The 15,124-nt window shown below is 42.3% G+C and overlaps 1 protein-coding gene across 1 annotated transcript in view; it reads right to left on the bottom strand.

Moving 5' to 3' along the window:
- Positions 1 to 15,124, bottom strand: part of ITIH6 (inter-alpha-trypsin inhibitor heavy chain family member 6) — a 42,896-nt gene that overhangs the window by 16,497 nt on the left and 11,275 nt on the right. Inside the window, exon 6 of the mRNA XM_003917765.3 lies at positions 1,997 to 2,113. Within this exon, the coding sequence (XP_003917814.2) occupies positions 1,997 to 2,113 (117 nt within the window). The remainder of the gene's footprint in view (positions 1 to 1,996; positions 2,114 to 15,124) is intronic.

The following is a 15,124-nucleotide window of genomic DNA, read 5'->3' on the forward strand; positions in this document are numbered from 1 at the left end:
ATATACACCATGAAATACTATGCAGCCATAAAAAAGAATGAAATCCTGTCCTTTGTGGGAACAGGGATGGGAACTGGAGGCAATCATCCTAAGTGAGGTAATGCAGGAGCAGAAAACCAATGTTACATGTACTCACTTATCAGTGGGAGCTAAACATTGAACACACATGTACACAAAGAAGGGGACAACAGACACTGAGGCCTCCTTGAGGGTGGAAGGTTGGAGAAGGGTGAAGATTGAAAAATGATATATTACATACTGTGCTTATTACCTGGGTGACAAAATAATCTGTACACCAAACACCTGCAATACTGAATTTACCCATGTAACAAACCTGCACGTGTATCCACTGAACCTAAAATAAAAGTTGGAAAAAAAATTTCAATAAAAAATAAAATTGTTTGATAATTTCAACATCTCTAACATATTGAAGTCTGGCTGTGATGTTTGTTTACTCTCTTCAGACAGTGTTTTTTTTTCCTTTTAGCATGCCTTCTCATTTTAGGTTGAAAGCCAGACATGATATATCAGGTAAAAGGAAATTAAATGGCATTTAGTGTGGGGTTTTAAGTTTATCTGGCTATGAGTTAGGTAATGTTTCCTGTTTGGAGCAGTTTTAGGTGTCAGAGGCTAAAATTACTACTTTTTTTTTTTTTTTTGACAGGGTCTTGCTCTGTTGCCCCAGCCTGAGAGCAGTGGTGCGATCTTGGCTCACTGCAAGCTCCACTCGCTGGGCTCAAGCCATTTTCCAAAGGCAGCCTCCTGAGTAGCTGGGACTACAGGTGTGCACCACCACACCTTGTTAATTTTTGTATTTTTAGTAGAGACAGGGTTTTGCCATGTTGCCCAGGCTGGTCTCAAACTCCTGGGCTCAAGTGATCTGCCTACCTCAGCTTCCCAAAGTGCTAGGATTACAAGCAGGAGCCACCGTGCCTGGCCAAAATTACTTCTAGTGTCCGTATTTTTGTTGCTTCTGTTGTCTTTGGTTTTCCCTAGTAACATTTTCTTAAATAGGGTTTGGGCTTGTAGTTCTATCAGCTGTAACTTTCCATTATTGTCGAGGAGCCCAGTTGATGTGGTGATAATGTGTGGAGTGAGAGGAAGCATTCTATACTCTTATGAGGAGGTCTCAGTCTTTTAGTGAATTGATGTCCCTGATATAGAAACTTTACAAGTGTTTCTGAGATTTTACCCCTCTTGATTGAGACAAAAAGGCAAGAAAGGGCTGGATTTGGGGAGATCCCTCCTGCTACACTGGGGCTGGGGAGCTGGCTTGGGGTACTACCCATTTTTCCCCAGGTTGCTCGACTCTGGTAAAACAAACTCAGCCTTAGGTCCCAAGGGCTATGTGATTGAAAGATTAAGGAGCAAAAGTTATATAATTGCAAGACACCAGAACAAAAAGCTCCAGGGTATTATGGTATGAAATGCTGCTTGCAGAACTTTATGGATTCAAGGGCTAAAGTCAAAGCGTGCTTGGTCTACGGCCTCAGAACTCTGACCCATGGGCACAGTGGTAGAAGTGCAACAAGATTAAAATTGATATTGCTCCTGACTCTATAGTTTCTAACTCTATAATGCCACTACTCTATACTATTAGGCCTTTAAAGTAAAAAAAAAAAAATAGCAAAGACCCAAAACCTTGTGGCCTCAGGAAGACTCAGAGTCTCTGTGACCTAAGGTTTTCTTGCTTCTGGATTCTGGGATCCTAGGGTGCTCTAGCTTGAGGGTCCTATATGACCCTGGGCTTTTGTGGTTGAGGGTCTCAATGGTTTCACATTGACCAATGTGTCAATGTTCTTAGGACTCTGTGGCTCCAGGTCCACAGGCTCCTGTTAGGTAAGATACCAGGACCGTAGGGTAGGCCCAAGCCTGTAAGACTCAAGGGTCATGGGATGGTGGAATCTCTCCTCCCAGGGTCCCATTGTTACCACACTCTCTGCTTTCTGGGTCTTCTGATACTAGGACTAAGAAAGGCTTCCAGGATCCTTGTTACCTGTTCCATCTTGGTACCAAACATGGAGCCGCTTACATCAATAACAAAAACCACATTCTTCTCCATAGGTGGAAGGCCTCTGGGGGCAAAATAGTGAATGAAATAGCCATCGTAAATCTGGACAAAAAAAAAAAAAAAGTAAAACCAAGAAGGACTGTGAAAGCCAATCTAAATCAGGTCCCCTCTTATTTTCCTGCATAACACTGTGCTTTGTTTCCCAGGACTCCAGGACTTCTCACTGTTTCTAAACAGGCATGTGTGTGACTGTTTGCTCACTGTCCATCTCCTTCACCAGAACCACGTCTCTGCCATTCAGACCTTCATCCCGGGGCCTGCCCCAGAGCTGTGGAGGGAATGAGACAGGCTTGTAGCCCAGCACTCCAAGGATCAGGATCTCTGCAATATGTGAGTTCCTGTCTGTGAGAGAGTTGGGCTTGCACAGCCTTAAGGGTCCCTAGGGATATTTTGCCTGGGCTGCAGGAACTTCAAGTATTGTTTTAACCTCCCTGTATAGAGTGAGCCTGGGGCCCAGCTCTTTGCTGCCAGGGGCTGGGAGTTGCAGGGCCTCCCTCTCCTCCTAAAACCTTTCTGCTGTTGCTGGGCAGAGCAGGGAGAGGAGGAGGGAGCCTAAGCAGAGTGAGTTGTTTATTCAGAGGGGATTGGTTACACCAGGTACAGATGCCTTGGGCTGTCCTGGATGTGATTGGCTGCTGACTCCCCTCCCCCACTCCATTCCTCCCTCTGCTGAGCCTCCGGGCTGGGACAGCTGAGGGAAGGGGAGGGAGGCTAGGAAGGTCCCTCAGGACCAGTCTCAGCTCAGCTCAGGGATGTCTGCGCTGGCTGAGGGTCTGTGCTCCCCTGAAGCTGAAGGAGGCTCTGCCCAGGGTCACAGGCTTTTGCTCCTCTCTGCCCTTCAGGCACTCTCTGACCACAAGGCTGGACATTGCCTCTTCCTTCTCAGGGGGAAAGAGGAGATGGGAGGACATCCTGTTCTTCCCCTCCATTCCAGCCTTTGAATTAATTCACATGTGCAATTGCATTCTCTGTCTCCACTAATGCTGGCACTCTGGTACAGTTCAAAAAGGCCTGTGTCACCCACACTACAACTGCCCAATCCAAGAGCGGAACCCAGTGGCTTCTGCACACCTCCCACACCTGGGCTGGTGAGAGCTCCCAGGAAATTCATGCCTACCTTTCCCTGATCCCATGCCCACCGGGGCCCCCACTTCCTATCACATAACCCACGGGCAGGACCTTGCTCACCAACCTCTCCCAGTCACCTCAGCAGTCATTCCATCCTACCTACCTGACTCAAGGAGAGAATTAAGAGCACAGAGCCAGGGACACTTTGACTGCCCACCCCACCCTTCTACAGGGTCCACATCCCCATACACCTCCTCCCTCAGCCTAAGGAAAGGTGGTCCTGCCTTGGACCCCATGCACTCCAAGTGCCCAGCCCCTCCAGTACTCCTCAGGTCCACTCTCTCCAACCCCCTTTAACATGTACCCCACTGGGTCTTCCTTGAAATATAGAATTGTTTTGTCTTTTCCATGCACTAAGACTAGCTCTTGTCCCAGTCCACTCCCAAACTTCTCTCTAGCCTCTTTTTTCCCTGGAGCATCACAGGCTGAGAAAGTGGGCACCCTCAATGGGCTCAAATGAAGATCACTCCCGGGGACCACCACAGACTAGCTACTGTGCCCACCCCGCATAGACACTTCCCTCACTAAAGGCAACCGTGACTAGCTTGCCTCCAAACTCAGTGGCTGGAAGAGGGGTGAAGCAAGATGGTGGAATAAAAAGCTCCACCAATCGTACCCCTAGGAAGGACACCAATTTAACAACCATCTACACACAAATAAGCACCTTCAAAAGAACCAAAAGCTCTGTACCTGGTTTTAAGTTCATATCAATGAAAGAGGCACTGAAAGAACAGTCTTGAATTGCTGACACCACCCCTATTCCACCCTCCAAGTCTGCCCCCAGCAGAGGAGGCACGGTGTGCAAGAGCATTTCTTTGTGTTAGGGGAGGGAGAGCGCAGCTATTGTGAGGCATTGACCTCAGTGTTGCCCTCTTAGAGCACTAAAAAACAAACAAACAAAAAAAAACAACAAAAAAAAAAACTGAACCAAACTCGGCTGATGCCTGCATATGGAGGAAGCATTCAAAACAGTCCTAGCTACACATGAATTACCCATGTCAGCATGTCAGCAGTTGGCACTTGAGCTCCTGCAAGCCTTGCCACCATGGGCTAAAGTGCTTTAGGGCTCCAAATAAACTTGAAAGACAGCCTAGACACAAGGACAGCAACTCCTAGTAGGGGCCTAGTGCTGAACTGGGCCCAGAGACAGTGGACTTAGGGGGCACACAACCTACTGAGACACCAGCTGGGGCAGTTAAGTGAGTGCTAGCATCACCCCTCCTCTAACCCCAGGCTCCACAGCTTGTGGCTCCAAAAGAGACCCCTTCATTCTGCTTGAAGACAGGAGAGGGAAGAGTGGAAAAGACTTTGTCTTGCATCTTGTATACCAGCTCAGCCGCAGCAGGATAGAGCACCAGTAAGAGTCGTGAGGCTCCTTTTTCAGGCCCTAACTCCCAAAACACATTTCTAGACACACTCGGGGCTAGAAGGAAACCTGCTGCCTTGAAGGGAAGGACCCAGTTCTGGCTGCATTCTTCACCTGCTAAATGAAGAGCGCTTGGACCCTGAATAGCCAACAATAATGCCCAGGTACTACATTGAGGGCCTTGGGTGAGACTCTGAGACTTGCTGGCTTTAGGTGATGCACATTCCAAGCTGCAGTGGCTATTAGGAGAGAGTGCTTATGTTTTACAAAAGCAGAGGATAAAGTAAATGGGACATTGTCTTGAAGCTTAAGTACCAGTTTGGCCACAAGGGTGTAGAGCACCAAGTAGGCTCTTAAGGTCCTAGATTCTAGGCATTGGCTCTTGGATGGCCTAGAATCCAACTTCCGGTCCTCCCCTAGGCCAGAGAAGAGCCTACTGCCCTGAAAGGTGAGGCTAAGGATAGGCAGCATATAGCACAAGCTGACTGAAGAACCTTGGGGCCTTAAGGGAACATCGGTGGTTATCTGTCAGTATTCCTTGTGAGTTGTGGTGGCAGTGGCCATGAGGTGAGGCTCTTCTGCCTTTGAAAAGGGGAAGGAAGAGTGAGAAGAAGTGTATTTTGTGGTTTGACTGCCAGTTTACCAGCAGGACAATAGAAAACCAGGTAGAATTCTAAGGTGATTGACTCTAGTCTCTGGCTCCTGGATGGCACCTCTGGATCCACCCAGGGCCTGAGGGAACTCACTATCCCAAAGTGAAGGACACAGGCCCGGTTGTTTTTGACACTTTCTGATTGTACAGCCTCAGGGTCTTGAGTGAACATAGGCAGAAGCCGGGACATGTTACAGCAGGCCTGGGTGAGACCCAGTACTGCGCTGGCTTCAAGTCTGACCCAACGCAGTCATAGGTGGTGGCCACAGGAGTGCTTGTGTCAATCCACCCCCAGCTTCACGTGGCTCACAACAGAGAGAGAGAGAGAGAGAGAGAAAGAGAGAAAGAGAGAGAGAGAGAGAAAGAGAGAAAGAGAGAGAGAGAGAGAGAGAGAGAGAGAGACTTTGGGAGAAAGTGAGGAAAGCGAATTAGTCTGCCTGGTAATGGAAAGAATTCTCCCAGATATTGTCCAAGACCATCAAGACAATACTTCTATGAGTCTGCAAGAACCACAGCATTACGAGGCTTGGGGTGCCCCTAAAGCAGATACAGCTTAGATCACAACATATACATACATTCGAATATCTGGAAAGCCTTCCCAAGAAGGACAGGTACAAGCAAGCCCAGACTGTGAAGACTGTAATAAATACTTAACTCTTCAATGCCCAGACACAGAAGAACATCTAAAAGTATCAAGACAATCCAGGAAAATACATGACATTACCAAATAAACTAAATAAGTCACCAGGGACCAATTCTGAAGAAATAGAGATATGTGACCTTTCAGACAGAGAATTCAAAATAGCTGTGTTGAGGAAACTCCAAGAAATTTGAGATAACACAGAGAAGGCATTCAGAATTCTATCAGATGAAAGTAACAAAGAGATTGCAATGAGATTGCAATAATTTAAAATAATCAAGCAGAAATTCTGGAAAATGCAATTGACATACTGAAAAATGCACCAGAGTCTTTTTTTTTTTTTTTTTTTTTTTGAGACAGAGTCTCCCTCTGTCACCCAGGCTGGAGTGCAGTGGCACGATGTTGGCTCACTGCAACCTCTGCCTCCTGGGTTCAAGTGATTCTCCCACCTCAGCCTCCCGAGTAGCTGGGATTACAGGAATGTGCCACCATGCCCAGCTAATTTTTGTATTTTTAGTAGAGACAAGGTTTCACTATGTTGTCCAGGCTGGTCTCAAAGTCCTGACCTCAAGTGATCCACCTGTCTCAGCATCCCAAAGTGCTGGGATTAAAGGTGTGAGCCACTGCACCCGGCCTGTACCTGAGTTTTTTAAAAGCAGAATTGCTCAAGCAGAAAAAACAATTAGTGAATTACAAGATAGGCTATTTGAAAATAAACAGTCAGAGGAGACAAAAGAAAAAAAAATAAGAAGCAATGAAGCATGCCTACACGATCTAGAAAATAGCCACAGACGGGCAAATCTAAGAGTTAGTGGCCCTAATGAGGAGATAGAGAAAGAGATAGGGGTAGAAAGTTTATTCAGAGGGATAATAACAGAGAACTTTCCAAACCAAGAGAAAGATATCAATATCCAGATACAAGAAGGTGACAGAACACCAAGCAGATTTTACCCAAAAAAGACTACTTTGAGGAATTTAATAATCAAACTCCCAAAGGTCAAGGATAAAGAAAGGATCCTAAAAGCAGCAAGAGAAGAGAAACAACAGACAATACATCTCCAATATTTCTGTCAGCAGACTTTTCATTGGAAATCTTTAAGGCTGAGAGAGTGTCATTACATATTTAAAACACTGAAGGAATAAACTACTGTTACCCTAGAATAGTATATCTGGAGAAAATATCCCTCAAAAGTGAAAGAGAAATAAAGAATTTCCCAGACAAAAAAGAGCTGAGGGATTTCATCATTGCCAGACCTGTCCTACAAGACATGCTAAAGGGAGTACTTGAATCAGAAAGAAAAGGACATTACTGAGCAATAAATAATCACCTGAAGGTACAAAACTCACTGGTAATAGTAAGTACACAGAAAAACACAAAATATTATAACAATGTAACAGTGGCATATAAACCACTCTCATGGTAAGTAGAAAGATTAAATGATAACCTAATCAAAAGTACTAAGTAAACAACTTTTCAAGACACAGTACAAGAAATTACAAATAGAAACAACAAAGAAATAAAAAGCAAGAGGATGAAGTTAAGGCATAGAGTTTTTATTAGTTTTCTTTTTGCTTGTTTGTTAGTGCAAACAGTGTTAAGTTGTTATCAGCTTAAAATAATGGTTAATAAGATAGTATTGACAGGCCTCATGGTAACCTCAAAACAAAAAACATACAAAGGATACACAGAAAATAAAAAAGTAAGAAACTAAATCATATTACCAAAGAAAATAATCTTGCTAAAAGGAAGACAGGAAGGGAAAAAAGAAGGACGAGCAGACCACAAAACAAAACAAAAAAACAAAATAGGAAAACCAATAACAAAATGGCAAGAATAAATTCTTACTTGTCAATAATAACATCAAATGTAAATGGGCTTACCTCTCCAATCAAAAGACATAGAGTGGCTGAATGGATTAAAAAAATAAGACTCACTGATCTATTGCCTATAAGAAAAACATTTCATCTATAAAGACACACATAGACTACAAATAAAGGGATGGAAGATGGTATTCCATGCCAATGGAAACAAACAAACAAAAAAGATGAGGAGGAGCCATACAGAGACAAAATCTACAAGAAGAGACAAAGAAGGTAACAATATAATGATAAAGGGGTCGATTTAGCAAGAGGATATAACAATTGTGAAAATATATGTACCCAACACTGGAGAACAAAGATATATAAAGTAAATATTATTAGAGCTAAAGGGAGAGATGGACTCCAACATGACAATCACTAGAGTCCTCAAGACCACACATTCAGCACTGGACATCTTCCAGACAGAAAATCAACAAGGAAACATTGGACTTCATTTGCACTATAGTTCAGAAACCTAATAGATATTTACAGAACATTTCATCCAATGGCTGCAGAATATGCATTCTTTTCTTCAGCACATGATTCATTCTCAAAGATAGACCATATATCAGGTCACAAAGCAAGACTGAAAATTTAAAACAATTCAAATACCATCAAACATCTTCTCTGACCACAATGGAATAACACTAGAAATCAATAACAAAAGGAACTTTGGAAGATATAGAAATACACGGAAATTAAACAACATGCTCCTAAATGAACAGTGGGTCAATGAAGAAATTGAAAAATTTCTTGAAACAGATGACAATGTAAAGACAACATACCAAAACCTATGAGATACAGCAAAAGCAGTTCTCAGAGGGAACTTTATAGCTATAAGTGCCTACATCAAAGAAGAAGAAAAATGTAAGCAACATAACGATGCATCTTAAGGAACCAGAAAAGCAAGAGCAAACCAAACCCTAAATTAGTAGAAGGAAACAAAAAATAAAGATGAGAATACAAATAAAGAAATTGAAATGAAGAAAACAATATAAAAGATCAAGGAAACTAAAAGGATTTCTTTTGTTTAAAGTTTAACAAAATTGGCAAACCTTTACCCAGACTAGTTAAAAAAAGAGAAGATCCAAATAAATAAAATCGGAGATGAAAAAGTAGACATTACAAAGTGATACTGCAGAAATTCAAAGGATCATTAATGCCTACTATGAGCGATTATATGCCAATAAGTTAGAAAATCTAGAAGAGGCTAGAGAACCCAGGATAAGGCCACACATCTACAACTATCTGATCTTCAACAAACCTGATAAAAACAAGCAATGAGGAAAGGGTTTCCTATTCAGTAAATGGTGGTGGGATAACAGGCAAATCTTTTGCAGAAAAGTGAAACTGGACCCCTTCCTCATACCATATACAAAAATTAACTCAAGATGTTTAAAAACTTAAATGTAAAGCCCCAAACTATAAAAACCCTGGAAGACAATCTAGGCAATACCATTTTGGACACAGGAAAGGGCAAAGATTTCATGATGAAGACGCCAAAAGCAGTTGCAACAAAAGCAAAAATGGACAAGTGGGATCCAATTAAACTAAACAGCTTCTACATAGCAAGGAAAACCATCAACAGAGTGAACAGACATAAGAAAATGTTTGCAAACTATGCATCTGACAAAGGTCTATTATGCAGCATCTATAAGGAACTTAAACAAATTTACAAGAAAAAAAACAAGCAGCCACATTAAAAAGTAAGAAAAAGCATGAACAGACACTTCTCAAAAGAAGACATACATGCGGCTAACAATTATATGAAAAAAAGCTCAACATCGTTGATCATTAGAGAAACACAAATCAAAACCACAATGAGATACCATCTCACAACCAGTCAGAATGGCTACTATTAAAAAGTCCAAAAGCAACAGATGCAGGCAAGGTTGCAGAGAAAAGGGAATGCTTAAATTCTGTTGGTGAGAGCATAAATTAATTCAACCACTATGGAAGACAGTGTGGCAATTCCTCAAAAACCTAAAATCGGAAATAGCATTTGACCCAGCAATCCCATTACTGGGTATATAATCAAAGGAGTGTAAGTTTTTCTATTATAAAGACACATGCATACGTATGTCCATTGCAGCACTATATACAATAGCAAAGACATGGAATCAACCTAAATGTCCATCAGTGATAGACTGGATAAGAAAATATGGTACATATACACCATGAAATAGTATGCAACCGTTAAAAACAATGAGATTATGTTTTTAACAGGAACAGAGAAGAAGCTGGAGGCCATTAGCCTTAGCAAACTAACACAGGAACAGAAAAACAAATACTGCATGTCCTCAATTATGAGTGGGAACTAAATAATGAGAACACATAGACACATAGAGGGGAACAACACACACTGGGGCCTGTCAGAGGGTAGAGTGTGGTAGGAGAGCGAGAATCAGGAAAAATAACTAACGGGATTGGGCGCAGTGGCTCATGTCTGTAATCCCAGCACTTTCAAAACTGGAGGCGGGCAGATCACCTGAGGTCGGGAGTTCGAGATCAGCCTGACCAACACGGAGAAACCCCATCTCCACTAAAAATACAAAATTATCTGGGCATGGTGGCACACGCCTGTAATCCCAGCTACTCAAGAGGCTGAGGCAGGAGAATCGCTTGAACGCAGGAGACCGAGGTTGTGGTGAGCCGAGATTGTGCCATTGCACTCCAGCCTGGGCAACAATAGTGAAACTCTGTCTCAAAATAATAATAATGATAATAATAATAATAATAAAATAGAAATAACTAATGGGTACTAGGCTTAATACTGGGGTGACAAAATAATCTGTACAACAAACCCCCATGACCCACATTTACCTATATAACAAACCTGTATGTGTACCCCTGAACTTAAAAGTTAAATTAACAAAAAGAAAATCGAGAAGAAATGGACAAATTCCTAGACACATACAACCTAACCATGACTGAAGCATGAAGAAATTCAAACATGAACAGAACAATAACATGCAACAAGATCAAAGCCATGATAAAAAAAAAATCTCCCAGTAAAGAAAGGACCAGGACCTGATGACTTCACCGCTGAATTCTACCAAACAGTTAAAGAAGAACCAATACAAATCCTACTCAAATTATTACAAAAAATAGAGGCGGATGGAATACTTCCAAACTCATTCTACATGGTCGGTATTGCCCAGATACCAAAACCAAAGACACATCAAAAAATGAAAACTATAGGTCAATGACTCTGATGAATATGGATGTGAGTGTCCTCAACAAAATACTAACAAACTGAACTCAATAACACACTCAAAAGATCATCATGACCAAGTGGGATTTATCCCTGGGATGCAAGGATGGGTCAACATATGCAAAGCAATCAATGTGATACATTGTATCAACTGAATGAAGGACAGAAACCATGCGATCATTTCAACTGATGCTGAAAAAGCATTTAATAAAACTCAACATTTCTTCATGACAAAAACCTTCAAAACACTGGGGATAGAAGGAACATACCTCAACATAATAAAAGCCATATATGACAGACCCACAGCTAGTATTATACTGAATGGGGAGAAACTGAAAGCCTTTCCCCTAAGGGCTGGAGCATGATATGGATGCTTACTTTCACCACTGTTATTCAACAAAGTACTGGAAGGCCTACCTAGACCAATCAGACAAGAGAAAGAAATAAAGGGCATCCGAATTGGAAAGGAAAAAGTCAAATTATCCTTGTTTGCAGATCATCTGATCTTATACTTGGAAAACCCTAAAGATCCCACAAAATATATTAGAACTGATAAACAAATGCAGGAAAGTTGCGGGATACAAAATCAACAAAACAAAATCAGTAGCATTTCTAAATGCCAACAGTGAAAAATCTGAAAAAGAAAATTAAAAAGAAACCCCATTTACAATAGCCACAAACAAAATTAAATACTAGGAATTAACTTGACCAAAGAAGTGAAACATCTCTATAATGAAAAGTATAAAACACTGTTAGAGAAAATCGAAGAGGACACTAAAAAATGGAAAGATGTTCCATGTTCATGGATTGGAAGAATCAATATTGCTAAAATGTCCATACTACCCAAAGCAATCTACAGATTCAAAGCAATCCCTATCAAAATCGCAAAGAGATTCTTCACAGACATTGAAAAAACAATCCTAAAATCTAAATGGAACCAGAAAAGACCCAGAATAACCAAAGCTATCCTAAGCCAGAAGAACAAAACTGGAGGAATCACATTATCTGACCTCAAATTATACTGGAGAGCTATAGCAACAAAAACAGACTGGTACTGGGATAGAAACAGACACATAGACCGAGGGAAAACAATAGAGACCCCAGAAACAAATACACTAACCTATAGTGAACTGATTTTCAACACAGAAGCCAAGAACATACATTGGGGACAGAACAGTCTCTTCAATAAATGGTGCTGGGAAAACTGGATATCCATATGCAGAATAATGAAACTAGACCTCTCTCTCACCATATACAAAAATCAAATCAAAATTGATTAAAGACTTAAATCTCAGACCTCAAACTATGATACTATTGATACTACAAGAAAACCTTGGGAAAATCTCCAGGGCATTGGTTTGGGCAAAAATTTCTTCAATAATACCCAGTAAGCACAAGCAACCACAGTAAAAGCGGACAAATGGGATCACATCAAGTTAAAAAGCTTCCACACTGCAAGGGAAATGATCAACAAAGTGAAGAGACAACCCATAGAATGGGACAAAATATTTGCAAACTACCCATTTCACAAGGGATTAATAACCAGAATACATAAGGAGCTCAAACAACTCCATAGGAAAAAAAGTCTAAAAATCTAATCAAAAAAGGGCAAAAGATTTGAACAGGTATTTCTCAAAAGAAGACATACGAATGGCAAACAGACATATGAAAAGGTGCTCAACATCACTGATCATCAGAGAAGTGAAAATCAAAAACTACAATGAGATATCATTTCACCCCAGCTAAAATGGCTTCTATCCCAGAGACAGGCCATAAGAAATGCTGGCGAGGATGTGTAGAAAAGGGACTCCCATACACTGCTGGTGGGAATGTCAATTAGTTCAACCATATGGAGAACAGTTTGGAGGCTCCTCAATAAACTAAAAATTAGAGCTTTATCATACAATCCGGCCATTCCACTTCTGGGTATGTACCCAAAAGAAAGAAAATCAGTGTATCCAAGAGATATCTGTACCCTCCTTTTTGTTACAGTGCTGTTCACAATAGCCAAGACTTGGAAACAACCTAAGTGTCCATCAACAGATGAGAGGATAAAGAAAAGGTGGTACAGATACACAATGGAGTACTATTTAGCTACAAAAAAGAATGAAATTCTGTCATTTGCAACAACATGAATGGAACTGGAGATCATGATGTTACATGAAATAAGTCAGGCACAGAAAGACACATCTCGCATGTTGTCACTCATTAGTGGGATCTAAAAAATAAAAGAGTTGAACTCATGGAGATAGAGAGTAGAAGAGTGGTTACCAGAGACTGGGGGTAGTGGGGTAGTGGGGAGATGGTGAGAAGGCAGGGATGGTTAATGGGTACAAAGAAAAGTGAGAAATAATGGATAAGACTTAGTATTTGATAGCACGACAGGGTGACTATAGTCAATAATAATTTAATTGTACATTTAAAAATAAGTAAAAGAGTATGAATGGATTGTCTGTAACACAGGGACAAATGCTTGAGGGAATGGGTACCCTGTGATGCGATTATTACGGATTGCATGCCTGTACCAAAACATCTCACTTACCCCATAAACATGTACATCTACTGTGTACCCTCAAAAATTAAAAGTAACAACTTTACTAAAAAACAAACCCAATGTCTGTATTTTGAGTCTCTTGGGACTGCCTTCCCCACCCATGAACATCACAGCTGAACATGGATGACTTCTGCTATCTTCAAAAGTAGTTTTCCCTGCGATCTGTGACAGTGAACTCTCCTTATTCTCCTACCGCCTCTGTCTGCCCACTCCCTTCGCAGTGCTTCCCAATATTTGTCAGGTCGAAGCATGAAAAGAAAATATTATGCTGGTGCAGCTCAATGGAGTGAACTGCTGGGGACTGGGGCTCGGGGCAGGCTGTGTGCAGTTGATGAGGGTATCCATAGCTGCTGCATTGGGCCGCTTCACCTTCAGGGATTTTCCCTTCTGGCTCCACACATGCTCCCTGGGTGACCTCCCTCTGTCACTTGGCTTCCACCACAGGACCCCTACCAATCAATCCACATCGCTTCTCCCGTCTAGAGCTCCCACAGTTGGCCCTTACCAGTGGGTGCACACTCACTGTTGGACCTGTGCCCCAGGATGTTTCAAGAAACCTCTGATGCATCCTGCCCAAGCAATGAATTCATTGTCCTGCCCCGACGTGGCCCTTTTATGTCTTCCTGGTCAGGGGCACCATCATCCACATGATCACTCTGGAGACAAATCTGAGTGTTGCCTTCAGTCCTTGGGTGGCCCCCATTCCCTGCAGCCAATCAGCCTCCTGTTGCTTTTCTCTGCTGGATACTTCTCCAGGCCACCCTCGTCTTCATCCCTAACTGACAAAGCCCAAGCTCAGGTCTCATTTCTCTCAGGTTTCCCTCTTCTACTGTGACCTCTCCCATTCATGCTGCTTGGAGGCAGTGGCTGAGACCCTGTAAACACGACCTCACAATGTCATTTTCTCTCATGGCTCCCTGCTCACCTACAGGACAAATCCCATGTTCCTTTTGTTGCCCTGCAGGACTCTCCAGCTTTCTATGTGGCTCTTTGGATTTTTCATCTCAAATTTCTGCTCCAGAACGCCAAGCTATTTGCAATTCCCTACACAGGTTTGGTGAGTTTCAGCCTGTTTCTTTTCTTGTGCCGCCCCCACTTTGCTGGAATGCCTTTCCCTCCCACAGGCCCCGTCCCATGGCCCACTTTTATTCATTCCATAACACACAGGTCAGCCTTAGTCGCCTTCAGGGAACCTTCTGGAACTGCCTTTCCTCTTCATTATGGCTTCTATCCTACCTTGTGTGTCATGGGAAGGACACGTCTACCTTAGTGTCAGTATTGGGTTTTTGTGTCTCACTCAGAAACGATAAGTAGGCTGTGTATGTGATACCCTTCTGGGTTCCCAATGTCGGCCAACACAAGGTATGACACAGATTAGGTGCCCAGTGAGCCCCAGCCGGGTGGATGATCTGATGATGTGCTGGGCTTTGAACAAAGGGCACACTCAAATAGGAAGTAGGAGATGAACTGAGTGTTCCTGGCAGGTGTCAGGAGGGGTAAGAGCTCACAGTGTATGGAAGTTCCTGGTTGTACTGGTCAATGCCTTCCATCTATATTTCAACTGCAAGCAGCTGTGGTGATGGTAAAGCTTGAGCGAGCAGAGGGGTACCTCCAAGAACTAAACACACCCACATGACAA

The sequence above is a fragment of the Papio anubis genome, chromosome X (genome assembly GCF_008728515.1).
Source record: "Papio anubis isolate 15944 chromosome X, Panubis1.0, whole genome shotgun sequence".
Lineage (NCBI taxonomy): Eukaryota > Metazoa > Chordata > Mammalia > Primates > Cercopithecidae > Papio > Papio anubis.